We start from the raw sequence: 27,280 nt of genomic DNA, 5'->3' as shown, positions 1-27,280 counted from the left end.
GGGGCCGGCGCTTGGTTTCACAGCGCCCTGCCTTTGGAGAGCTCATGATGATCCCTGATCTCCCATGTCCCTCCTGCTCTCCCAAGTGCCACGGTGCAGAGTCCCTTCCACAAATCCTGTCACCACCTCAGACAGGAGACAGGTGACAGCACTGTGTTGTGACAAAGGGAAGGTACCACTTCAAGGTGTCTGGCTCTCCACTGGGCTCCCAAGCAACTGCTGTCTTGGATAACACACAACTGGCATTCCCACATTTTCTCACAGACCTGCTGGAACCTCATGAATTCAGCTCTAATTCAAGTAAGGAAGGCTTTTTCTTTCCTTGCTGGATGGGAGGAAGAAGATGGCCAAGGAAAGACAACTGTCAGGGGCAGGAAAGGTAGTCTGAAATTGGAGCTGGAAGGTATAGGCCAAAATTGGGAAAACGAGGGTGGTGGGAAGTCTGTAAAGGGATGAGAAGGGAGGGAGCAGGGATGGCTGCTGGATGGAAGTTGGGTGGTAGCTTTGCCTGGTGTTTTCTTAGCAAATTCTTCTAACATAGGCCAGGGAAAGGGAACGTGGGGTGGATTAGAAATAACTCCTTAAGCCCAGGCTCTGGTTTTTTTTCCCCTGGTGATGACCCAATGAGGAGCTGAACTATTACAGCTCCCAGCTGCATAGCTGGTTCTTTGGTCCATGCTATACTTACTAAGTTTTTTGACTTTGCTAATTCTCAGGTTAATCCTTAACTCTTCCTGCTGTCTGCAGCTCCTTCTCGTTCAGACAAGTGTGTGCTGCTCCTCTGGTGCAGGTACGGATCACACTTGAGGCAGAGCATGTGCCTAGCACGATTCCTTCACAAGCACCTTGAGCTCTTCAGCCTCAAGCAGCTCAGCAATCTGAGTCTCACTGAACATGTGCCATGCTGTGGTCCCATTTGAAAATCACCCAGGCAAATGTTGGGGCCTGTTATTTTGAATAGGATAAACACTGAGAAAAGACACCAAATAACTTCTGCGGATCTGGAAGCTCCAGTGCTTTTTTTTCTGCTGCACTGGCAAAAGAATATAATTTAAACATTGTTTTCCTTCCAGCTCCTTTCTCACCTCTACCAGTAATCCTAAACTCTGTCAAAATATTTTCTCCTTAGCAAGAAGTTCTGCCAATGGTGAGACGGAACTGGTCCGACAGTGAAACATGAAGAACAGAAGGCTTTTACCTGTTGCAAAAGACACCTGAGAATCAGAGATAAAATAAGGTAAATCGAGAGGGCCTTGCCTTTCATCTCAATACAAAGAGGGGTAACAATTTGCTGCCTGAAGCTAAGCCCTACTTGTTTCTTTTTTTTGTTTTGGATTTTCATTTCCCATCTGAGGTTGCTCATCCGAGTGGCTCTCACTTCAAGAGGCCCTACACTGGGGCTGGCAGGTTCTTCCTTGGAACTCTCAACCATCCCTCAGAAGACCATGATTTTGAGTAACCACCATTTCAGCATCAATTAGACTGTCTGTTCACTGTACACATTGGCAAGCATTCCCAGGATGTCAGCACTGGAAATGCTGTCCACTACTACCGTCAGATCCTGAGAGCAGGAATTCAAGTGCTTACAGGCTACTCCCCGCTCTTGATTCTGCTGACCAACCTTTCACACCTGCCCCACACATCCTGCCTCAGCCACACACTTGTTAAAGATGGCAACAACTCACAGCTATTTGGGTTTTGTACACTGAAATCTAGACAATAATCCCACTGTGAGCTTTGAAATCAATTGCAATTTGAGACAGTAAAAACTTTTTAATCATGTGTAGAAAACATTTAAGATCAGAATTTTCACCAACTTAAGAATAATTTAACAAAAACCATGAAATAATCTTATAAGCATGAAACATTTTGCACTTGGCTGTGACACGTCAGAACCTCTGCTATTTCACATTCAAGAGACAAGCATTTTAAACTCTTCTCTGTGAGCAGAACCACTGTTGGAATCTGGAAGTTTCAGAAATGTTGTTTCCTCCTTAGGGCAGCTTATGACAGCAATGGTCAGCTGAAAAATATTTTTATGTTGCATTCTTGCATCCACTGTATGAAATCCCACCGATTCACTAATTTCCTGTGGGTGGAATATTTTCATGGAGATACTGGAGAGCCAAATCTGTCCACTTCATTTCTTGCTCTTTCACAGACTCGGTGGTGCCGCCGTTGTCTTGCTCTGGTTCAGGGAGCTCATTCTGAGAACAAAACACAGGTACAATGCATTCCACACGTAATACACCTCCTGAAAGCAGCAGGTTGTTACTATTTGTATGGATAGATATAAAAACCCACAAACGAGACCAGAGGGTGCACCTGAACAATAAATATCATACATACTGATCCACATAAAAATATTGCAGAGCCCTGTCACAAACAGTATTCTTTTCATTTGAATATGGTGCTTAATCTGAAAGGTAAATTGTTTTCCAGGACCCTGGGGCCTTTCTATACACTCAGACTGCACACACAGTGAGGGAGAATATACAGCAAATGCAAAGGAAGTAAATAACAGTACAATGCAATTATTCCATTGTTTGTTTGCAATGTGCTGCTTCTGCTGTTGCCAAGAATACAAATACTGCAGACAACTGGTTCTGTAACTTGTTACTATCCTATGGCAGGTGAGAAGGCCTTCCTGTCTGTGTGCTGGACTCAGGTGTGGCTGTGCTGGATGAACAGCAGAAGCCAGAACCCCCTGCCAGGTGTGCCACTGAGCCGCTCACAGCACAGTAAGGGGAAGGAGAGTTTAACTGAGATTTCATTTTCCTTCCTTCTATTATTTGTTCTCTGTCTTGCTGTATTGGTGTAGTCACACTGAGCATGTGCTATTCTGCCAGATACCATTTGGGCTGGAATTCTGAGTTCTAGACCTCTGGAAATCCCAGCGTGAGCTAAATAAAATGTTTCAGCTTTGAAAACAGTGAATGATTCATGCCCATTTGAGTTCCCAGAAATGTCTCAAGTGAGCACTGGGGCAGATTCTCAGGACAGGCTCAAATACCACTTTCACAGCCATTCTGGTTGCTCCTTTGCAATCTCCCTGAGTAAGTCCCCTGTGAATTCATGCTGGTCTTTCCATGTGATCAGAGCCATTCCCATCTCTGGGGATCTTTATTTCCACAGCCAGGCCTTTCTTTCTATTGTTAGTTGGTGAGGCTTCCTTCTCTGGGGCTGTCATCTGTATGTCACTGTAAGCCATCACAAGATGGCTCTAAGGGAAGAAACAATAATGTTTCGACTCAGGGTGAAGGCAATTGTCAACAAGGAACCTGTTTATGATACTCAGCTTACCTAATAAAGGTTACCTGAAGCAAAGGAGGGTTTGGGCTCTTTTAGCTGAGAATCACACTTCTGCAAGATGCTTCCCTCAAGCCCAGCTCTTGGCAGGAAAATGTGTGCTGTACATATGGATTTTGAGTTGTGCAGCTGCCCCTCGCCCTCTCTGAAAAGCCACTGGTGGCAGGGCTAAAGCTTGAGCCACGTCACAAATTTGGAAATCTCTGTGCTGAAAGAAACCAGCACCCCACAATCCCCATGGCTGCTCTATCTGTGCTAGCTGGGGTGAAGCTCATGTACCAGAGAGAACAAGGAAAGGGGAAATCCTCAGCTACCTCCCACTTCCTTGGAAGTTTCAAAATAGCTAAGGAAAGGTATCACTGTGGGAGATCTGAAGCTTCAGCTCTGGGCTCTGTGGGATCAGCAGGAGCTTTTCCCCTGCTGCCCCTCTTTGGCCTCACAGCTGTACCCTGGATGAAAGGAGAGGTGCCATGCCTTGGGCACAGCAGTGCAGACAAGAGTCCTGCTGCACCTGCCAGCCCTTCACTGCTATCCTGGAACTGCCAACAGCAACACTGTATCTGGAAAAGACTGCTTTGAAACACCTATGGAAACCTCTCAGCTTCTTTTAATAGCATTGCAGGAAGTGGAAATAAAGTGTAACTAAGACTGCAACTGTCAGTGTGAGACTGGTATCAAACACCAGGAACAACAAAGGGAAGCAGAGAGAAAGGATAATTCTACTTCTTCCTGTTGCCAAACCCAGGACAGTGCAATGGGAAGGGCACTCCAGTTCTGAGAAGATTCAGCAACTGGTCAGGGGAAGAGGGACAGAAACGTCCATGTCCATGCACACAGGAATGACTGGCATAAAGGGCAAGGAAGGAGTCAGATCCAGGAGCCTTTTGTACACCACGAGCAACACTGTGTCTTTTCTTGGAAGGGTCTGTGATAAACACAGCAGCCTTAACTCAGATTGATACGTAGCAATTCACCTACCAGAGGGATGGCCACATCCTCGTAGGGCAATTTATCTTCCCTCCATGCATCATCGATCAGGTCCAGGATCCTGCCATCCCTCTGCACCTCGCTGTCCATTGTCGCAGCGGGTCAGAGCAGCTAAATCTGTGACACAAAGCAGATGCTGTTTTAACAACATCCCCAGCCAAGGAGCTGCAGTTTGGACTACAGGCTTGCTCCAGGTTTGATGCAATCCATATGAAGCTTAAACTTACAAGGAAAACCTTGATTTTCCTAATCTACTCAAAAAGGGGTTAGAACCACAGGAGAAGAACTTAATCTGAAAAGAACTCTATCAAAGTGAATTGCAGATTGATATGCATCAGAGATGAATATATACAACCAGCTGGTTATTGTTAATGATATATACGTGCATTTATATCTACTGACTGACTTTTAGAAGTCTTAATTTGAGTGAGTTTGAGCACCTAGAGCTGCCCAGGACCCTTTGCTGCCTGCTGGCTTACAGTCCCTGACCAGTGCCGTGCCTCACCCACACCTTCAAACGTCTGGAAGTGTCACAACAAAGGACTTGAAAGTACCCAGAATCCTGCCCGAACCTGAAGTCCAGTTTCCAGTGAAACAGAAGCAAAACGAGACCTATCTTTCAGCCCCAGCTACTATAATTACTCCAGAGTGTTTCATTGTACTCTGCCCTCCTTGAAGGGTCACCTCAGGCCCTCGCCCCGGTGTGACCCTGCAGGGCAGCAGCAGCAGGCGGCTCGATCCGGAGGGTACGCGAGAACTGACACTCATTCAAAAGCAAGCCAGGCCTGGCACTCGCCGGCTGCCGGAGCCGCGATGTGGGCGGCGGTGGGCGCGGGCCGGAGCGCATCCCAGCCCCGGGGCGATGCGATCCCTGCCTCTCCCGGCCAACACGGCTCCGTGACCGCCCCGTGTCCCCCCGGTGTCCCCCCGGTGTCCCCCGCGGGCCCCTGCCCGCCCTACCCTGCCCATCCCCGGGGCCGGCGCTGCGCAGGCGCCGCCTCAGCGCATGCGCGGGGCTGCCGGCGCGGGGCCGCCGTGCGCGCCGCAAGGGTGGGAACGGCGGGAAGGGGGGAAGGAAGGAGGGCAGGCAGGAAGGAAGGAAAGAAAGAAAGAAAGAAAGAAACAAACAAACAAACAAGGAAGGAAGGAGGGCGGGTCGGCCAGCCAGCCAGAGCTGGGGTGCTGGGCAGCCCGGAGCGGAGCTCGGCCCGGGGGCTCGGGGCTGGTCCCCGGGGAGCGGCGCTGGAAGGGCCCCGGGCAGCGAAACTCGCCCGCGGCGGGTGCGGGGTAAACACCGTGAGGGCTCGGGAGCGGGGAGGCTCCGGCTGGGGAGGAGCTGCAGCAGCGGGGGAGCCGGGAATGCTGCCGGAGGGCAGCTCCGGTGGCTGTAGCGGGGAGCACTGCCCGGGCACACTGGCCCCGGCTACTTCACAGGCTTAAGCTGCAGGTCTGGATTGGACATCAGGAGGAATTCCTTCACGGAAGGGGTGATTAAATATTGGAAGGGGCTGCCCAGGGCGGTGGTGGTGGAGTCCCCATCCCTGGAGGTGTTTAAGGAAAGACTGGACGTAGCACTCAGTGCTCTGGGCTGGGTGACAAAGTGGGGATCGGTCACAGGTTGGACTTGATGGTCTCAGAGGGCTTTTCCAGCCTCAGTGATTCTGGGATTCTTGCCCTGGCGAGGGGTGATTGGCTCCGGGCTCCTGCCGCTGGTGCCATTCCTGCCGCTGGCAAGTGGAGCTTGTCTGTGGTATTGCTTTTGGGAGGTTCTTGCTCCTTTCATTGTAAGCATGCTTCCAGCAACGCTGTAAGATTGCACCTTTCTATGTTTTTAAATGTGAAGTAATCCCAATCTTTTCTCATGGGGGCTATTCTTAAGTCCTCCTTCATATTACAAAGTTCTCTCCTCTTGACTCTACTACAATTCTGCCTTGAGCTGGGATGCTAAGCCTTGTTTATTTTTAAATGTGTTGTTTTGGTTTGGGCTTTTTTTTTGCCCCCCCCCCCTTTTTTTTTTTTGCAAATACTTCCATTTTCTTCATTTTCAGAAGTGACCAGCCAGCTCTCCTTGCTTTAGCTGTAGTTTATGAAGGAGATTGTTTCCTCTTGTGGGTCTTTACTGAGGTGCTTGTAACTTGCACATTGCAACTTGCGAGCATGAGAGGCCAAAATTTAATACTAAATCAGCAAACCTTATGTAGTATAAAACTGGCTAGAGGTGTCTGATTTTAAGGCTTTTCCCCAAAATCTGGGTGTGCTGGCAAAGTAAGCAAAGCTGGCAGGCTGTGAGGGTGGTAAGGCACAGAGAAGCCGTGGCTGTCCTTCCATGGAGGTGACCAAGGCCAGGTTGGACAGGGCTTGGAGCAACCTGGGATAGTGGAAGCTGCCCCTGCCCATGGCGGGGGTTTGGCATGAGATGGCTTTAAGATCTCTTCCAATCCAAACTGTTCTGGAATTCTATGCTGTCTGTCTCCTCATCTCTCTGACCACTGAAAATTCATTCTGTGTCGGTGTGATTAGAATGTAAGAGGAGAGCTGCTGCTGTCTAGTGGCTGCTGTTGCCACCTGGAGAACTCTTGGAATGCTGTCAACAGCTCAGGGGGTCTGCTCATCTGCTCTCCTCAGCACCCTGCCCTCAGCAGAACCACGAAGTTGTTCTGCATACTGATGGGGTTTTGTTAAGCACAAAGAGGGCCAAAGACAGACAAAACACTATCAGAATAGGGAAAGAATTTTTTCTGTGTATCTTTTATATGCTTGTGTTTTAAAATGCAGCTCCCAAGGACAGGTTTTAAATTGTGAATTGTGTTTTAAAGTGCTGTAGGAGCAGGATGGAAGATTCTTCAGGAAGGAGAGCAAAGCTGAGCCTGCGTTTGTGGAAGTCTCCCTTGCTGTGACCTGCTCCCCTTTTGCTGATTGCTTAATAATGCCATGTTAATCTTTGAGGGAAGGTGTTGGAAGGATCCATCTTCATGTTGGAAAGATCCACACATCTTGGAAAGTGTGTAGATTTTGGAAACATAAGTTTGTGTTAATAGCTCTGGATGAGTCTAACCATTTTTGTGTTAGCTGCAGTTTCATGAAGGAGACATTGAAACAAATTCTGGCTTCCTGGCTGTGGTCACTTTATTCCCCATTTTTGGCTTAAATGTAAAGCCTTCTTGCTTTCACCAAGATGTGAAATTTCTATGGGTGTGCACGTGTTTGTGACTTAAAACGTATAATTTTAAACTAAAACAGTGTACTGCTGCTGTAAAGCTGTTCAACTTATTTTCATAATTTAAGGCATAATTTAAGAGGAATTTTTAAGGCGTTTGTGTTTTGTTAAAATTCCCACAACCATTTGTACAACCAGTGTGTTCTGAGTGTGGTGGGAAACTGCACAGTCTCTTTAACCTAGTCTCTAATAAGGCCTGGAAAAGATGTAATTTATGGATGAATTCTTACTGCTACTTGCTTGTGTTTTCTCTCTGACGTGACAAACTTCCCCATCAGATGTGGATCTCGGGCTGACCCCTTTGAAGCCCAAATGTTCATGTTACTCCACAGTCTGGTGCTCTCAGGACATCTACCAGTCCCTCTGTATTGAGTTCACACAAGTGCAGAGTTGCTCAAGTGCAGATTCTCATTGCTTCTCTCTGAATTTATTAGATCACATGAGTCTGGCACTGCAGTTTGGGGGTGCTGGGTGATAGCATTGGATACATTTTTCTGGTAGAAAAATCTGTTTTCCTCTATTTGGCTTGTAAGTTCATGAAGGTGCCATTGTTTTCCTCACCTCAACTGCATGCTCCTGGTATGTTTTTTAACTTCTTTGCTTTGTGGGCTTCTGCTTGTTCTGCAGTTGGATGGAGAAGCAGCCTGGTTTGTGCACTGCTTTCCTGTGCTTCCCTAGTACTGAAGCCACCAGGATTCAGTGATGGAGGCTTTGCTGGAAGGAATGCAGAGAAATGGGCAGGGGAGGTACGTATGCAACCGTACACAGCAGCCATTCCAAATGATTTTAGCATTAACCTTGCCTCTTACTCAGAATAAATCCTCTGGTATCAGTGTGCAGTGGCCTTCAGCTGCTGCAGGAGCAAAGTCACTGGGTGGGCTGGCTCTGCACTAATCCCTGCTCAGGTATTATAGCCTTAGTTGTCAGAATTTTAGTTCTACGTATTCCTGAAACCTTGCTTCTTCTTTTTCTGTTGTTGTAAACTCTTCTTACTGTCCAACATCAGGAGCAGTAGTAAGTAGAGCTGTGAATAAATATTTATTTTGTAACAGCCTTGCAAGGTTAATGAGATGTGACTTTGTTATCTGATTTCATCTGAAAACATCTGATTATTTCCTGCTTGCGTTGAAACTGCAGAGTCCCACTCAGCTCTGAGGAATCCTTAATGCTCTGTCTGAGGTGAGAGCCTCTAGACTTTTCAATCCCCGAGAGAGACTGTAGTGACAATAACAGAACAAAATGTTTTATGTGTTAAACAACCGTGAAGCAAAAGTCACCGATGCCATTTTCCTAGTCATCCTTGAGAATGTGACTCAAATTTATTTGATACTGTATCTTCTTCAGAGAGCTGGTTGCAGAAATCAAGTTTAGAATTTGCTACATATTAGCAGCTGCTGTGAAGGAAATGTTCCTGCTCTGCATAATAGCTGCTAATTTTTGGTTAACTCGCAGGACAGGGTGAACTTCAAATGTGACTGATTTTGGCTCCTTTAAGAAGTATTTCTTTTCCTATAGAAAAAGTGCCAAGTCGTGAAGTGTGCATATGCCCTGCGGGAACAGAGAAATTTCCATCCCTTAACCTATTGATTTCCATTTCTTTTCAGTTCTTCCCATTTGACAGGCAAATTAAAGGGGTAGAGATCATTATGGAGTTTGCCACCCTCCAGGGCTGTGTCTGGCAAACCTTAATATTGTCCCTGTCTTGGCAGCTTGGGAAGTTTCAGAGGAGTTACTTGAATTGGCTTCAATAATTACTGCACCAAATTAGAAATCTGGGCGTCGCTAGGGAGCTTGTGCTCCCCGATGGATTGCGAGGGTTTGATTCTTCATTATCATGTTGTCATCCAGCCCCCTCTGCTTCAGGGTTTGTCTGCATTTGTGATAAACTTCTGTTTTTGGGAGCTCATAGCCTGGCTGTAAGATTCCTCTGGTGACTGAAACCTGCTATAAAATGCCTCTGCCTGGAGAGCAATTAAGGCAATACAAAATATGAATTAAACACGCTTTGGTTTACTTAGGTAATGCATAGTACCCAAGGCAAAGGGATGAATGCCTGAGTGTGAAGTGATGTGGTTTAGCAGGCATGGATGGTACTGGGTAAAAGGCTGGGCTTGATGACCCTGGAGGTCTCTTCTGACCTTAATGATTCTCTGGTTCTATTTCTGTGCAAGCTGATTTGAGGAGAGTTCAAAGCACTGCGTGTGCAGAGTCGGTGCCCTGGTGCCAGTCAGTGTGTTCTGCTGCCTTTGTTGGTCTGGGACACGGGACGTGTTGGGTGGGACCTGCTTTGTAACTCCAGGCTCTCTCCCTTCCAGCGGCGGGTTCTTGACCTCCTGCGAGGCTGAGCTGCAGGAGCTGATGAAGCAGATTGACATCATGGTGGCTCACAAGAAATCCGAGTGGGAAGGGCAGACACAGGCTTTGGAAGCTTGTCTGAGTGCTCGGGAGCAGGAACTTTCCTCTGCCAAGGCAGCTCTGCAGGAAAAACAAAAGGAGGTACCTTTGTTTCATTGTGCTTTTTGGTTGGGGTCAGTAGTGTGTTTTACCTGTTAGAATCAGGAAATCAGGAAGAGAATTCTTAAAGGACCTGTTGGAGCAAGGTGTCTGGTTCATAGTTCAATCCAAGTCAAGTGATCAGCTCCCCTAGGGTTGGTGGAAGCCCACATACTGAACTGTTAGAGTTATTAGAGAGAACCCAGAGACACTGGTTCTGGCTACAGCAGTAATGGACAGCCCAGCAACCTGTGGTCATTGGTAGAAAAAACCCATTTTCTACTCTGTAAATTGCACCAAGAAAACCATTTCCTCCTGTAAACTACACCAAGATGTTGCTGGGAAGCTTTCCATGGGCTGTTTTACAGAGCTCTGGTTTTGTGGTCCTTAAAGGCCTGAGGAAAGTGCAAAAAAACTCCGTATTGGTGGAAAATTATCAGTAAGTGAAGTTTTTGTGCAGGATGTGGACCATAAGATGCAGCTGAGCCACAGGATTTTAATTTGCAAGAATGATGATTTTTATCATACAGGTTATTGTTCTTATTATCAATTATGTTTTCTCAAGACACTTGAAATGTTTCTTACCACCAAAAGCAAACATGAATTTCAAACTGAACTGTAAAGTATGTTCGAAGTCTCTGCTGGAGTATATTCATGCTTTTGGTTTAGTCATATGAATTTTCTGTGGGTTTTCTTTTAATTTTAATTTGTTGGCTTGTCGACCACTCAGGTTGTAGATGGGAAAAAGGTGGGAGGAAAAAAAAAAGGGATAAAAATGAGTCACAGGAGCAGTTGAATCAGGGCCAGGGAAGTCTTTTCTGTGAGCTTCAAAACCCCATTTCTTTCATTTTCCTTGCTATTAGGAATCTCTCCTTTGCCCGAGGATAGTAAGATAATGACATGGTCAACTTTTCTCTGGGTAGATAGCTTGAAATCATAATGCATATTTGTGAAGACTTTGATGAAAATACTGGAGAGAAATAGACTTTTGGCACAAACCACATATGTCAGCTTTGTCCCCAAAAGTGAAATCCAGAAACTGGCTCAGAACAAGAGGCCGGAACAGAAACAGTTGTGACCCCAGCCTACTAAAGATTTAGGCACAGCCTTCATCTGTTTCATAATGAGGGACCCCACTGAAATGTCCATGTACCTACTGACAATGAAGGGCACTTCTGTTGTTATTTGCTTTTTATCCCTTTTTATCCCCTGACCTATCCCCTTTTTATCCCCTGACCTATCAGGTCAGCGTGTTGCGTCGCCGGGTCGAAGATGTGGAAAAATCCAAGCAGGACATGGTTAGAGAGTATGAGCAACAGCTGAAGAAATTCCAGGAGGAGGTGAGTTGCAAAAAGAGAAGTTTGGTTTTTAGTTCCCACTTGATGACGGGTCAAATACCTCATGTCATTGTTTTTGTTTCGATGCTGTGGTTTTAAAACTCCCCGCTCTGTTAGTGTTTGTGTGCTTACCAAAAAGAGCATTGAGCATAGATAAAGTGACATTTTTATGGCTCACTTGGCCTGTTTTTTGTGATTTGGAGGAACTTGGTGACAGACAGAGAAGTGTTGGAGTAGGAATGTTTTCATATGTTGGACATCTGCAGAATTTTACTGCAAGAATGTCCTGTGTTTGCCCATCCCAGTCACCACAGTGCTGGTTCTGGAGCTGCCACAGGTACAGGCAGCAGCAGTTTGTTCTTTCAGTATTTCTGAAATTCAAAAAGGGTGGAGATGTAAGTGGCCTGGCTTGTGTGACATCAGGAAATAACAGTTGCCTGTGCTCTCATCTTTTTGCCTCTGTTAACACTGATGATTTTAGTAGAGATTTTGTACTCTCAAGGAATATTAGTCTTAATACCCTTCATAAAAACCGAGTATACTTAGAAAATGCTGGTTTACAATAATATCAAAGCTTTCATCTCAAAGCCTCTTGCTCAGTGCATAGTGGTACCTGTCCTGCAGGTGGTATAGCAGCATTCCAGGTTTATGCCTGAACTCTGCCTGTCTCCACTTGCCCGTAGCAGGGACTGAACTGGCATGAGCAGCTCATAGAGCACTGACCTGTTTTCTCTGGAGGGCTGGACCTAGTTCCTGCTCACTGTAAGCCACAAGTGAAATTAATTTGGTAGTCTCTGCTGCGATGACAGAAGGCATCTTTTCTCATTTAAAAACACCTCACTATTCCATATGACTAACAGTCTTCATTCACTGGGTGTCCTCACTGGAATTGTGGATAAGCTGCAAAGCAAAGCTGAGGTGCATTGGCAGATCAGCCTAAATTGCTAAGGCTGAAATACAGCCTGTGCGTTGGGGCCTAAATTGCAGTTTGTGAGTATTTTACCTACACAGTATTAATGCTGATGACGCCAAGCTTCAATATTCCTCAGTCTTCTGTTCTTAGTACTGTTTGGGGAAATTATTTCTGTCCCTGTTTACCACCATTTCCAGTGCAATTACAGGTACAGTGTCTAACTTACTGACACTGTTGAAAGAATAAACCTCTTATCTCCTGATATGTTTGGCAAAAGATGTTGGTATTATCTCTAAGCCTGAACCTCTGTCTGTTCCCATTGAACACACCAAAGTACTGAGTGCCTCAGGTCTTGAATCAGATATTTTTTCTTCTCATGGTCCTTCTGTTCATCCACAGACTTGGCTTTGCCCGTCAGTAAAATGGCAGTGTGATGGCTTCTCAAATTCGTGTGGCTGTTTGGACACCATTTGTTTAATAGTTGAGTCGGGGGGAGCTCATCAGGTGAAAAATTCTTTGCAAGTTGCAAGTGATTATTTGCATGGAGGGTCATTTAAATGTCAAGAGTTTTTTCCTCATTCCTGCTTCTGATACGACTTCAGCATCCTAGCAGCAGGCGTAGGAGTGATATTTTCTGTTGGCATTCTCCACTCATTGTGAAATACACAGTGTATCTAAGCAGAAAATGACAGATGAAGTGGTGTTGATATTATGGATAATGGCAATTCTCAAACCTTCTCCCACTAAGCAGGAGAGTTCCAGTTCCCACCTGAGCTGCACCAGGGTATTTTGATCACACAAGAATTACCCACGTGTGGTGTGGTGGGTGTGCTCCTGTGGGTGAGGAGATCAGCCACAGGCACTGCCGCCTCTTCCTGGGGCTGGGAACCACCTGTAGAGAGGGGGATGCTGTGCCCTTGCTGCATTGACAGCTGCATGTACACCTCCATCTTATCAATATTTCAGTCATGCTTTAATTGTGGTAAGACAGAGCTGTAATTAAAGCTGCTGATGTCACGACTTCAATGGCATCTTGCTACTCTCATACAACTCGTGTGTTTTGCAGTGCTGTTGGTATAAAAGACTCATTATCCAAATGGAAGCCTTCACTTGGGAGCTGTGCAGCCTTGATGAGGGCTTTGTTTGTGTGAACCGCTTTGTGTGTCTTCTTTCAAAGGGCTGTGTAATTCTTGCCTTGGGGCCTTGAGCAAAGCTCTCTCTTTCACTGTATCCTGCAGTTATCCCGGCTGAGGAGGAGCTATGAGAAGCTGCAGAAGAAAAAATCAAGAAGTAGAGGAGAAGCTAACAAGGGACAAGAGGAGGACAAGTTTGAATTGAGCCGACTGACCAGGAAGCTGGAGGTATGTGGTAAAAAAGGCAAGTGCTGACCAGCTTGTGTGTATTAATTGACTTACTGGGCTTCACTGGTGACTGAACAGTCTGCTAGGAAGTGAGCTGAGTCCTGCTTAAGGAGCACTGCCCATCCACTCTCCAGGTGCAGCTCTTCTTAACTGCATGTGTAATAAAGGCAGTTTCATGTCTTGGGGTCTCTGACTGCACAGCATAAACCTTAGTGCTGTTCTTACCCTTAGACTAAATAAAAGGAAGAAGGTGCTGGAAGAGTAACTAATTATGAGAATGGAATGAATTCCAGTGTGAGGAGGTTGTATTCTCACTTCTTTGAGGAGGAGGGAGCTGCATGTCAAACTTCTTCTCAACCCTGTCTCATGTTCTAATCTTTCTGCTCTGCTGAGCTCAACCCCACCCAGTTTTCTCCTCCTGAAAGACGTGGTAACAGCACACACCTGACTGATGTAGTGCCCAGTTTCTGGGGCAGAGATTAGCAGTCAAATTCTGTATTTAATTCTTGTCATCTTGGTGATTTCAATAGCAGCATGTTTTGGAAGCTAAAGCCAGTCTGAATTGTTAAACCCCTGACAGCAAACCCATGAACCCCGCCACGCATGTGTTGGCACTTAACATTTGTGAGCAGCTTTACCTCTGGAGGGGAGCACGGTGTGTGAGGGTTCTACACTGCTGAGCTTCTGCATCAGGTGACTGGCTAATGGTTTCCCTGCTGGGGGAAAGGTGTGAGGATATGGTGGGGAGAGAAGACAAACGTGGATGTGAACTGGAGGGGGATGTACTGCTCCAAGCCACCCCTGCTGTCCTTGCAGGAGTTCCGTCAAAAATCACTTGACTGGGAGAAGCAGCGCCTGCGGTACCAGCAGCAGGTGGCATCGCTGGAGGCGCAGCGCAAGGCTCTGGCAGAGCACTCCGAGCTTGTGCAGGTACAATTAACATCTGCTGAAAGTTTCTGCTTTGTTTGTGGGAGGGAGGGACAGGCTAATGAAGTCTCTGAGGCTCCCATCCAGTTCAGATTGCCATTGAAGTGACTTTTAACGTTCTGGCGGAATAAGGTTTGCTTGTACGAGTGCTGTATGGAAAAAAGATCTGGAGTCTGTCATCAGAGATTAGATAAACCTTGTGCAGCTCTCCCTGCCATCCCTCTGTTTAGCAGGGAAGACAGTAGGGTGCAGATTTCCCTGGGAGGCAGAGACCACAGCATATGACACTTTAAAGTATCTGTTACATCATGTTGTCTAGTTGAAAGCTGTGTACCTGCCAGCAGCTAAGTACGTACCTTGTGGGTCCAGCTGAGAGGGTACTGTTGGAAAACAGTCTTCCCCTACAACAGAGAATTTCACAAAATACTGAAGCAACAGCAGTTTTCAGCCCCCACACCTTTTTATCAGTCTCTCAAAGGTAAGGAGTGGTGGGGCTGCTGTTCTGCAAAGCTGATGGCTCGGTGAATTAGTGGTGCTGCAGCAGAGCGAGATGAATTGACCTAGAGCACAGCTGTGGAGTCACACAGACACAATCACAGCAGACACTGATAAGAAGCTCTTGCTGGGACTTTGCACTTAATGGGCTCCTGAGTTGCTCTTGAGTGGAAGCTCCTGCGAGGAGGGAGACTGTGATGACAGGATTGAAGCTGGCTCTGACAGGGGCTTTGTGAGAGGCTGACACCAGGAGATCTACAAATGCAGAGAGAGTCCTTGAGCAGAAGGTCTTGCTGCTCTGCTGTCTGTGTGTCGTTGATAGCTCAATTGTTTGGGAACAGATGTGTCCTTGGAACGCAGGCTGGGACACTGGGGCACAGAGGAACTTGTCTTACTGTGCAGCAGAAAACCAGGAGGTTGGGGAGGTTTTCCTGAAGCAGCGTAGGTGCCTTAGGTGCACAGGTACTGTGAACACACTGCCTGAATCCTCAATTGCTTTGAAAAGCCCAGCATGGAAGTGCTAAATTTTTTCCCTTGGATGTTTCTGTGCATTTTATGTGCTTAGTTGTCTTTCTAGCACCAAGGTCAAGTTGAGATCCATGACCTTGGAGTACTTCCCCTCTCTCTCCTTTCATCTGGCTTCCCCTCATCTCTTGCAGAGCAGCTTAGGGAAGCCTGGAGTTCTTCCCCAGTACAGACCACCTTCTGGAACACCTGCAGCCTTTAAAGTCAGCCTTTCTTAAAAACCTGGAATTCTCTGCTGGCCTGGATGTTGTGTGGCTGGAAATAAGAGACAGCTTAAATGTTTTCTTAATGCAGAAATAAATACTCAGGCAGTCTTGTACTCCAGCTTCTTGGGTGAAGAAAGGCTGTGCTTTAAACTCTCGGCCCTCTTGATTACCTTTTCTGTCGTGACTATTCAAATAATAATAAAAGGCTGTAATCAAAACTCTACCACAGCCTTGCAAATGAGCACTTCTTATAGTTTGAGTAAATCAAGGCATGTGGTGATTCTGAAGCTGGCAGGCATTGCTACTCTTTCAAACTGGGAGTATAGGACTGCTCAAATATTTTGTTCCAGCCTTTAAAAATTCAACGATTGTGTACAAAAAGGGAATATATGAAGTAGATGTTCCTAGAAGCTTATGTGAGAGCTGGCTTGTTAAATTTCACCAGCTAGCTGCGTGGAAAGAAATGCTCTGCAATAAAGTATTGTGCCTATAAATAATAGAGCAGGTATTGTCTGCTTCTTGTACGTTCCTTGTAACTTTTTCATCTGCCATTAAAACACTGAAAAATTCCAAGTGAGCATTCCCCCAAGCTGCTGGAACCTGGTATTTACTGCAGAGAGCAAAGCAAATTGGCTGTTATGCCTGGTTTGTTTTGGGGCTGTTTGGTGGTTGTGGTTTTTCCATTGTGCACCCAGAGCTGCTTTCTGTCCTGGTGTGGAATTAATGGTTGGGTAATCTCTGCCCTGTACATGGTTTACAAACCTTCTTACCCGCAGCCATCAGTCCTGGTCTAGTCTTGGGCTCATGAGCAAGAAATAGCAGGAGGCTTTGTTCTTAGACAGATCATACTCGGGCAGCAGGAGTGATCTGAGATTCTCATTTTCCAGATTCTCTTTGAACTGCTTTTGGAATCAAAGAGTCCTCTCTTTTTTCATTTTGTTTTTTACTTACTCTGTTTGCCTTTGGAAGTTTTATCCATCACATAACCCTGGAACAATGCTCTCCCTAATTCCCTGGAAGGTATTGTTGCTCACTCTGAGAATGTGGCTCATTACACTAAGAAATCAGTAGTTGTGTTGAATGTAGCTTTGGTACAACTTTTGTGTTTTTGCAATTTAATACTTTAATGCAGATGATTGCTGTTGGCAGACCCAGCTGGCCAATCGGAAGCAGATCCTGGACTCGGTGGAGCTGGCGAGCCGCTCGGAAATCCAGCACTTAACCAGCAGGCTGGAGAGGGCCAATGACACCATCTGTGCCAATGAGCTGGAGGTGGAGAGGCTGAGCATGAGGGTGGATGACCTCAGTGAGGACAACCGCATGATTCTGGAAGATCAGCAGAGAGTTCAAGAAGAATTAAGGCAGTCCAAGAAAATGTTAGAGGTCAGTGGAGGAACTCCTAGGAAACGGGGTCTAAAGCAGTGCTGGTGAGAAGTGGTGGGAAGGCTTTTCATCCTGGAGTTGTCTCTTTCTAGAGCCTTTGTAAAGTTCCTGCTTGGCATCAAAATCGACTTCGTAGCCGTGTGCTGCTCTGCAGTATTTCCAAGGGTCATAAGAAATCTGATCAACCTCTCATCACATTGCAACAAACTGGTTTGGTCCATCTTGCAGCAGTCATTCCTTCTGCCTCCTGTGCAGGTGTTGCAGGATGAGAAGACGGAACTGAAAGCCACCTTGCAGTCTCAAGAAGATTTCATTGGCAGCTCCAAGCTGCACCTGGAGCAGTTACAGAAAGAGCTGGCCAGGATGACTGAAACTCTTCACACAAAAGAATTCCTCATCAGGTAGCATCTGTGCCTTGCTGGTACTTTGGCTTTTCAATCCAGATCTATATTCCAGGTCCTCTCACTGAGGACAGCAGCAGCATTTTCATGCAGCTGGATCTGTACTGCTAGTATTCAGAGTAGTGCACTGCAGTTTCTCACAAGCGCTGTGCTGCCTTGCAGCATTTTTCAATTTGCATTGCTCTTGAAATTAGCAGATAATCAGTGGAGAGCATGGAAGGAATCCACTTTCCTCATCTGGGTTTCTGGAGGCAGCACAGGGCTTTTGAGGGTGCTTCTCCCAGGCATTTTCAGCCAAGTGCTGGAGACCTTTCAGGGTTTGATAACGTGCTTATTAACCTAGGCTAAAGTTCTCACTGACTGGGGCTTGGTGAGGTAACTACAATCAATGACAAAATCATCTTGGCCTTCCCCTTCTGCCCTGGCCATGTGCAGAGGCTGTTGGGTTCTGGTGGCCGTGTCAGCAGGTTTGGGTGTTGGTCACCTACCAGTCTCTGGCAGGAAGGCCAACATCAAAATAAAATGAAGTCTTTTTAAATCAGCCTGAGCTCAAGCAGGGTCTGTCATCCAGCAGCTGTGTTTGCTTACTCACCCTGCACGCAGCGGTCACCTGCTTTTAGGTTCTGTGCATTTTCCAGAGAATTCCAGGAAAACAGTAGTTATGTTCCCTGTACCAGTGAACTCAGACATGATGTTTCTGTGCTGAGATAAAAGCTGCTGTTTCTGTGCAGGGCCTTGGAGGAGCGCTTGCAAGGGAAGCTGTTGTCCTCTCCAGGGCTGGAGCTGGAGCAGGTGCTGCTGCAGCTGGATGTTGCCCAGAAGAAGGAACAGCACTTGCAGTCAGAGGTGACTCGTCTTGAGAACAGGTAGCCTGCTGCTTGCTCCCTCTGGAAGTGCAATTAGTCTTGGATAATAATACGACACCTAGTTGTGTTCATCAAGTTAACCAGTGGTTTTTGTAGGCTTGTTTTAAATATCAAAGGGCTAAAGAAATCAAGTGCTATTCATTTTGCAGTGTAATAGTGACTGCTTTGGTAATTGGCTGGCTGCCTTTCACTGCACACAGTGGGTGTTCTCAGTGCTCCAGCTTGCTTAGACTGAGCACCTTCACTCCTAATAGGCTGAGGAGTCTTTGTTAGGCAGCTGGTAAGAACCAGATCCAGACCTTCCTGTGAAGTGAGGATTATAAACAAATCTGTCCAGGGAGATTGTGGACTCTCCATCTCTAGAGGTGTTCAAGACCAGGCTGGATGGGGGTTGAAGCAACCCGGTCTAGTTGAAGGTGTCCCTGCCCATGGCAGGGGGTGGAACGAGTTGAGCTTTAAGGTCCCTCCCAACCCAAAGCATTTTGTGATTCTATGATTCTTCTCCAAGTTTGTGGTTTTCAGACTTGTATTTACATAGAAGTTTTGTAATCTTAGCTTGTAAAGAAACAAGCAAGAAACAGCTGTCATCTGTTAGATCAGCTTCCTGATCTCTTGTGAAATGATTTTGGAAAACAAACCCAAAGGATTGGTAAGGAACTTGTAGGCCGAGTTCAATTTCTGTTGTAATGGACATAAAGGACTGCCTGGAAGATCAAAGTTTCTCTGACCATTTTCTCCTCCTTGGGTTATTCTAATCTATACTTTTGCATTTGGCACCCAGCCTGGTATCTTCAAATGCCAGGTGTGTGCAGCTGAGCGAAGAGCTGGGTGAGAATATCAAAGAGCTGCAGTCCCTGGAAGAAGATCAGACTGAGTCAAGGGCAGAGATTAAAAAGGTAATGTGCCTGTGTTCCCGGGGAGGGGGATGGCACTTGGTGGAGTGAGCTGATCCCTGTGTGCCACGTGCCTCAGCAGTGGGGCCAGGGCAGGGCTGCTGTGCAGGCAGGGATCTGCTGGAGGTGAGGAGCACACCTGGCAGAGGAAGGGTTGAGAGGATACCTGTTTGCAGGTGTCTGAACCTGCCTTTGTGAGCATCTCCTGGGCATCCCCCAGTACTTCTGTACACTGTGGAGATACTTGAATTAGTGCTGGAGGGGCAAATATGTGAAGAAATTAAGGTCTGGAATCCAGAGTTTAAGCCTAATGCAGGCTCCCAACAGGATGAAGAGCAGACAAGGAATGAGTTTGCTGTAATATGTCCTTTCACACTTGAGACAGGACTTCAAATGTGTCCTGGTCCCTGTGTGAATAGGGGAGCGTGTTTCAGGCTTGACAGCTGGGCATGAAGGCAGGGGCTGGGAGGAATGGAGCAGCTCACCTGCCACGAGGGGCTCACCCCAGAGCTCTGAGCACCCAAGGGGGGCTTTTCACAGTGGTCTGCGTGAGCTCGTGTGAGAGCTTTCACTGGAGCCTGGTAGAGTGGAAGCCTCATTGAACCTGAGTGAAAAACCTCACTTGTGTGGAAATCTTTCATCCTTTATTCTGAACATACAGAGGTGCAGATCTTGCCAGAGATCTGTGCTTGGTTACACATCTAAACAGCCACACAGTAAATGAATCTCCCACAGGCTGCTGGGGAGGAAGGAGAGATTTATGAAGGCTGTTTCTGTTTTATATACTTGGGAGGCATTGAGGTGACATGGAGATAAATCACCGTGTGTACAGTATTTACATGGGTAGGCAGAGATCATCTGGTTCAATTTTCTAAAATGCTTGTAATTCTCAGAAAAATCCTAGGTGTTTGGGTGGTTAATATTTCTGACTAATGGAATGGAGTCTGGGGGAAGGAATTATGCTGCTGTCGTTCTGTTGTGCCACTGAATAAATATACAGTGTGCCTACCAGAATATTGTATGTGGTGCAGGTCTGCCACCTCAAAAAGCATTGAATAAACCAAGATAAGGTATGGAAAAAGATGACCAAAAGGATGGAGTGGTTTTTATACAAGGAGCAGCTGAATGGAATAGGACTTACCCAACTGGAAAAGAGACAAATGAGATTGAATGGACTAAAAATAAAATCATGCCTGTCATGTGGAAAGTAAATAGGGAATGATTATTCTCTCATAATGCAGGGACTAGTGATCATCACACAGAGTTATGAAAACAAAGAGATGTATTTTTACCCCGTGCATAGCTGGCTGGGGGAAGTTTGCCATGGGAAGCTTTAGTTGCTACGACCTAACATTGATTCCACTCTAATATCGATTCAAAAGACTTACGGCAAATTAATTCCTGGAAGGAAAATCTGGCTTGAGCTATTTAAAGTTCCTATCTTTAAATACCTCAGGAAGGCAGAGTGGCAAATTGCAGGGTTATATTTTCCAAGAGTTACTGTGCTTCCTCAGTCATGGTGAACCTTTGGCTCTCTGGTTTTGGCTACAGAGGTTGAATGATGAGCTGAAGAAGCTGTTGGTTTGATAAGTTATGGGTCTTCTCACGTACTTCATGGCATGAAACTTCTTTCAGTTGGCAGTGTATGGTGTGGGAAAGGATTGGGATGAGGTGGCTTTCAATCAGGAAGGACAAGCATGTGCAAAGGGTTTGTTACATAGAGCTTTTTGTTTCCCAGGACTGAGATTTCATGTTACCACGTGCCATACTTTTGCTTTTTTTTGCTGAAATGTGTTTTAAAAGCTTGTGGGTGGTGTGTGCATGTCTTCCTCCAGCTGAAAGAGCAGCTCTCTCGGGCTGAACAAATGCACAGCAGTGAGCTAGAAGGGATGAAAAGGGAGATCTCCAGGCTGACACAGGAGCTGCACCAGCGGGACATCACCATTGCGTCGGCGAGCGGCTCCACCTCAGACCTGGAGCAGCGGCTCAGAGCAGAGATTGAAAGAGCAGAGAGGAAAGCAGTGGAGCACAGGGTAAAAAAGGCACAAGACTCTTATGCTGTCTGTTCAAGGGATCGATCTGAAGGCTTGGAACACCATCCTGCTTTTTAGCTACATTAGTACTTTCCTTCTCTCTTTAGCCTCTGCACAAAAACTGAGACCTTCTGAAGGAATCTTCTAATGATGGTGTTCACTGAATCTGTCCTGCTGCTTCTTTTCAAACCAGCAGCCTACAGTTCCTCAGAGTTCTTTGGGATCATTCATGCTAACTAGGCCAGGATGGATGACATCTTTGAAAACTGCATGATTATTTTTGTAGCCTTCTCTGTAGGGTCCTTGTACGACTGACAGCCCAAACCCTGCTTAGTACTTGAATCTGAGGGTGGAAAATGCTTGGAGGGTGTTTTGGGCATGTATTGTGTTCTTTTTCTGAGCTTGTTGTTTGCCTCTGTCTCCTCAGGTAATTCTGGTCCAGCTGGAAACCTTGAGGCTGGAAAACCGTCATCTCTCCGAGACTCTGGAAAAGACAGAGTGTGGTCAGCTGAAGGTATGCTATGAGGACCAGGGGCTGGGAAGGGGCTAGCCTTGTGTTCCTGCTTGGGAATAGTCAGAGTCTTTGCCCAGGCCTCTCAAAATGGGGGATAGAGCTCAGTGAACTTAAAACCCAAGCAAAAGGGGCAATTTGAGAGGAAATAAGATGCAGAAATATCAAGCTTTTGTTCAGTCAGAGAGTGGTGAAGAGAACTGCAGAAGCAGCCATCATTTCCATTTCTTCTGCATGGGCTCTGGCCACATTTTTTAGTACATTTCATTTCACTTCCATATTAAGCCAGTTTACCTCAAACCTTTGACTCTCAACCTGTGAGGTCCTTTTGACCTGTCCTAGAGCTGTAACTGCTCTGGCCCTTGAAAGACTTGGGGTGAGAGCGTGTTCTGCCCTGGTGAGGAGCCATTCAGCAGGGCTCTCCCTTGCACTCCATGGGCAGGATGCAGGCTGGGAATATGGGCTGGATGTGCTGGGGCAGTGTTCTTGGAAAGGGCCCTGTGGTGGGCTCCTGCAGCTGAACAAAACCTCCAAAACTCTTGAGGCAGAGGGGAGAAGAGGAGCCTGTGTGGAAGAGGTACAGCCTTGGCAGAAATAATGAGCTGGCTCATTTTGTGAAGGAAGAAGTGGCTGGTTTGCAATTTCTGTCTCACCTTAAGCAGAATGGATGCTTCCCAGAGGGCAAGGGCTGGATTCAGACAGCTGACAACCTCATGAGAGTACATCAGAGCTTTTATCCTGTTAGATCTGTGAGAAGGAAATACTCAGCTCTTAGTATTAGTTTGGAGTGGTTGTCAAATGTGCCAAGTTCCTGGGAAAGTGTTGAACAGAAGCTTGTGGCTGGTGGGATGGATTAAAACCAGAGCTTTCTGGGGGGCTGATTTGAAACTGAATTAACCTAAGGCCCATTACTTTCTGCTTGAAAAGTAGCTGGTGGCTTTTGCCTGTGTGAGTTCCCAAAAACGTGGTGGCAGTGTGCAAAGCAAGAAATCTGCCTTAAAAAAAAGCCCCACAGCCCAAGGCACAGGAGCTGGATCTTGGCCTGGGGGTCCTAATGCACATTTGGAAAGACCTTAGATACAGAGGTGATGAGAATGAGTTAAGCATCTAAGTTAAATAGAAGTGGCAAAAAGCAAGTGGGAATGTCATGGGAGTAGAAGCAGTGGAAATTACACCCACCTGGCCTAGTAAGAGGAAGATGATGGGAAGAAGCAAGTTGTTCAGAGTTTCAAAAAGGCCAGAGGCAGGTGCATCTCAACTATCCTAGGTCCATGTTTAAAAGGAATCCAGTGGTGAGAGAGACTGATCTTCCAGGCAGATCAGCACGTTGGGTCTGGATGCAGGCCCCATAAACCATATATGTAATTCATTTGCTCCTAGGAAAGTCTTGAAGGTTTCACCAGTCAGAATGAGCTTAGGGGGTATGCCTTAAGGCATCTCTTGCTGGCCCTTGCTCTGGATGTGCCTGTGGTGTCTTGCAAACCAGAACTTCTGACTTCTGCCCTTCTTTGTCTGTTAGGGGGACGATGGCACCCTGAGAGCACTGAGGGAGGACTACACCACTGAGCTCCAGAAATTAGTATGTGAGAACCAGCAGCTGCGGAAGGACCTCGCAGAGACCAGGGCGAAACTGGGGGTCACTGCACAGGTGTGCCCGGCTGAACCCCAGGGCACCGCTCAGCAGGGGCAGGGCAAAGAGCCCAAGGATGTACAGCACAGGTGAGTGACCCTGGGGATGCTGCTTCCTCAGGGGGAAGGAGGGCAGAAGGTGTGGGGGTGTGGGGGGTTTAATGGCATGCTGTGTCTCTCTCCAGTGCATCGTGTGTCTGGGAGAACACAAGGACTCTTTGGGAATCTGCCTTTTTGCCTTAAGCAGTGCAGGACTTGGAGTCCCAGCTGGTTTGTGTTCTGCAAAGCCAGCAGTGTTTGTCTTTTGGCTGCCTTTGCCTCTCTCTGGAGCAGCAGTCTGTGCTGCTTTTGGTGACAGGGTTGGATGTGACCCAGGCAGCCGTGCTCCTTTCTGTGCTGTGCTAGGATGTGCAGGCTGTGGTTTTTGGTATCTACAGCAGCAGAAGAGAGAATTCTCTACAGGGACTGGATGTGCATCTGGAAGTGCTATGGAAACAAGTTTGGATTGCCAGGGCTGTTAGTAACATCTCTGTTAATTGTTGCCTCTGTGTGAATTTTTGCTGGAGTTCAGCTGCTAAGAGACGAACTCAGTTCTGTGCTCAAACCTGCCTTCCAGGACAGCTCGGGAAGCACAGCACGAGCAGGATGAACACGCAGGGAGGACACATCTCCAGCCTGACAGGACTGCTCAGCATCATCACAGGGAGTCCCAGAGGTGTGGGGCTGCTGAAACAGGAACTGTGACCCCCGAGATGGGTGAGCCGCCCTCCCAGAGCAGCAGCAAGAGCTGCAAGGAGTCACGTGCCTGGCTGGGAGCGGAGTCTGTGCTCCATGCAGTGGATGAAAACAAAGATTTTGCAGATGAAGCATCTAAGCAGCCTGCCTCAAATCATCACAGAGAATCTGTGTTTTTGGTAAGCAGTTGTACAGGAGCTAGTTGCTGCTCAACAGCTGAAAACAGAGCTGGGTTCTCATCTGGCAAAAAGAGACAGGCTTTTGAATGCATGACCTAACTGCATGTTGTGTGTGATCCTGTATGTAAATCAAGTGTTAAACAGGGAGGGAAAGCCACTGCTGGATGGTTAAGACTTGGCCAGGGGGATCCACATGGTGGCTCTTCAGAGCTCCTTGGAGCAGAACTTTGTGTTTGTGTGCTTGCTAAGCTAATTCCAGGAGCTCATGGTTCTCTCCGTGCTGGTGCTCTACCTCAGTGTGTACCAGGACCTGCTCGTGTCCCCTCCGAATTCTGCTTCAGCTTTTGGCTTGGGTCTGTAGTAGAGGCTCAGTGTGGGTGTGGAGTGCTGGGTATGTCTGTTTCACACAGTCTCTGGCTGCCTGTTGCTGCACGTCTGTAAAGCACAGGGTCGGTTTTACCCCTTTCAATGGAGCTGCAGCAGTCAGCCCACTGAACCTAAAGCTGCTTGTGCTTGCTGATGGAAAAGCCTGAAATCCCTGCTTCACTGACAAGGGGAGCCTGCTCTTTTTCCCAATTGCTGATGATACTTTTTTCATAGGGGGCAGTGTTGGCACTTTCTCTGTCCTACCTCAGCTCAGTTGCTGAAGCACTTGACCAAGATACAGAAAATTTGCACTGAATCACTTCTTCCTGTCATGTTTGGGGAGGGGAGAATGCTGAGCACTGGTCCTTGCTCCAGACATGTTGCTCCAGCAGTGCTCAGAGCAGTTTCTCCTCTGTTTGTGTGTTGGTAGCAGTGACAACTTTTAAACTATTAGCTCTTTGTGGGAGTCCAGAGATGAGGCTCTAAAGCTGGTGCACAGATAAGTGAAGGCTTGTCAGGTCTGTAGATCTTGGTGCAGTTTACTACCAAGGATAGGTCTTGATTGTTTCAAGACTAAAGTAGCTTGTGCACATACCCAGAAAACAGTGTTGGGAACTTAGGCAACTGCTATATTCTAAATGGAAACTCTTCAGGATGCAGGATTGGACCTAAACTGTGAACAGTTCCACTTCAGGGTCTGAGAAGCTCTAGGGCTTGATGTTTAATAGAAGAGAATGGGCTGCTTTTTATTCTGAGAGGTAGAATAAGGTTTCTAAGGAAATGCAGATATTTGTCCTGGTGTTGACTGGAACTCCCTGCTCATGGTCAGGCTCCAGTGTCTTTAAATCAATCCCCCATGTGAGCACTAAGAGTGCTAAGAGTTCTCTTCAGTAGGCAGTAGTGGGGTGGGAGAGATTGTTGTCTGTAGCCTTTTCTGTTTCCCTTTGTTCCTGGCTGTTGATAAGACCTGAAAATGATGAGACTTCAGGATTTGGAAATAACCAGTTGTCTTCTCTTGCCAAGACACTGAGACAACTTGTCTGTAATGGAAAGCAGCCCTTTAGTAACCTTAATATTTCACGTGCCAGCCCCTGTGCATGAGGCTTCTCTTCATCAACTTGTACATTAAGCCTGGTTCACAGTGTTGTTTTTGTAAGTTAATAACTTGTGGGTAAGCGATGTGAGGAGCAGGAATAGTTCTTGACTGTAAAGGAAAGAATCTGGAGTAGTTTGTTGACTGTTGCTGGCTGAAGTGCTGTTCCATGAGCTGCAATGAGATTTGGCCTGTACTTGCCTGTGGGATTGTACCAGGAGCCCTTTACTTTGGGGAAGAAGAGGAGAGGTATATGAAAGAAAGCAGAGATATTCCCAGTGTGGAATATCTGGTGAAATAATTACCAGTCTGGCAGTGCTTTCCCTTCCCTGGACCCAAACTCTGCGGTGCTCCCTCTCACTGAGATTTTTATGGAGACAAGGAGCAGGATGTAGACCTTGAGTTGTACTAACAGCCAGGACAAACCCCTTGGTATTCCATAGTGACCTTCTCTAGCCCTGATTTTTTGGTATTGATTTTTTGGCAGTGTTGGCTTGGTGCAGCAATCATTGCAGGCTGGAGGTGTTGGGAGGGACATGACCTGTGATACAAGTGTGAGGCCTGAGTGCTTAGTCTACCCACTAAGATGGAAATGAGCCTTCTAGGAGCATGTTCAGTTGTGTGGTTTGCAGATCAGGGGTGTTTCTGGCCAAAGCTTGGAATGAAGGAATACCTGATAATCCCTTTTTTCCCCTTTAGTGCCCCTTGCCTACAGCTTCTGTCGGATCCATAGCTGCACGATACCTGGAAGATGAAGAAGCGAGATCCCAGCACATCCTGGAATGCCTAAATGCTCACATTGAGGAACTGAAAAAAGAGAGTGCAAAGATAGTGAGACGATTTGAACACCAGGAATAATGTTTCTTGTGGAATGGGAATGCTGGTTACTTTACGTGGTTCCAAACTGTGACTGGGAAGGTGCCTATATCCAGTTGGTATTGGAGCTTGGGTGAGAGGCCATGTGTCCCAGCTGGAGCTGAATCAGCAGGATGGGAGTTGAGGAGAAGGAGCTCGTCTCTACGTGCTTGCTCTGCTGAGGGGTGTTACACCACAAACATTTTAGGCAGCTTGCTGTAGGTCAGAGACCTGCATCAGAGCTATGTGCTCACTCACAAAGATTATGGTGTTTTTTAAAAGCAAACCATTTGCTGGTTTTTATGTAAAGTATTTTAAGTATATTTTATACGTGTAAAAGCATTGAAATAAATCAGAATGGCAAACACCTCTTTTCTTGTTCGTACAAATACACAAAGTGACTCCTGTGGCTTATCTTCCCTTCTCATCAGGAACTTGGATCAACACCTTTTCCATCACAGCATAGCTATGTTCAAGGACCAAGGAATGTAATTCCTCTTTCCTTTAGGCTATCTGCATTTTTTCCAGTTAATTTGCCCTCAGTGGAATTTCTTAATATTTCCTGG

The 27,280-nt window shown here is 46.7% G+C and overlaps 2 protein-coding genes across 13 annotated transcripts; one reads left to right on the top strand and one right to left on the bottom strand.

The window, feature by feature from the left end:
* Positions 1-88: 88 nt before the first annotated feature.
* On the top strand, positions 89-27,079 carry CEP63 (centrosomal protein 63). 11 transcript variants are annotated; one of them, XM_019292906.3, is made up of 16 exons: positions 89-300; positions 1,130-1,237; positions 8,141-8,259; positions 9,829-10,009; positions 11,251-11,346; positions 13,495-13,617; positions 14,434-14,547; positions 16,920-17,153; positions 17,409-17,554; positions 18,286-18,420; positions 19,202-19,316; positions 21,149-21,346; positions 21,774-21,860; positions 23,377-23,576; positions 24,103-24,400; positions 26,559-26,717. In XM_019292906.3, the coding sequence occupies exons 3-16, from the start codon at positions 8,216-8,218 to the stop codon at positions 26,715-26,717; spliced, it is 2,130 nt and encodes a 709-aa protein (XP_019148451.3). In that variant the 5' UTR covers positions 89-300; positions 1,130-1,237; positions 8,141-8,215. The 11 variants fall into 11 exon arrangements, with proteins under 11 accessions (XP_019148451.3, XP_039412911.1, XP_039412910.1 ...); XM_039556977.1 differs by lacking the exons at positions 89-300; positions 1,130-1,237 and adding an exon at positions 5,331-5,346; XM_039556976.1 differs by lacking the exons at positions 89-300; positions 1,130-1,237 and adding an exon at positions 5,373-5,576.
* On the bottom strand, positions 1,744-5,327 carry ANAPC13 (anaphase promoting complex subunit 13). Of its 2 annotated transcripts, none has more exons than XM_039556978.1 (3): positions 5,257-5,327; positions 4,288-4,413; positions 1,744-2,207 (listed from the first exon to the last, which is right to left on the bottom strand). In XM_039556978.1, exons 2-3 carry the CDS (start codon positions 4,384-4,386, stop codon positions 2,082-2,084), a joined length of 225 nt encoding a protein of 74 aa, XP_039412912.1. In that variant the 5' UTR covers positions 4,387-4,413; positions 5,257-5,327; the 3' UTR covers positions 1,744-2,081. The 2 variants fall into 2 exon arrangements, with proteins under 2 accessions (XP_039412912.1, XP_039412913.1); XM_039556979.1 differs by lacking the exon at positions 5,257-5,327 and adding an exon at positions 4,981-5,243.
* Positions 27,080-27,280: the final 201 nt, after the last annotated feature.

The sequence above is a fragment of the Corvus cornix genome, chromosome 9 (assembly GCF_000738735.6).
Source record: "Corvus cornix cornix isolate S_Up_H32 chromosome 9, ASM73873v5, whole genome shotgun sequence".
NCBI classification, from domain to species: domain Eukaryota; kingdom Metazoa; phylum Chordata; class Aves; order Passeriformes; family Corvidae; genus Corvus; species Corvus cornix.
The sequence above is the reverse complement of the archived record's forward strand: the minus strand, read 5'-3'. Positions and strand labels throughout refer to the sequence as shown.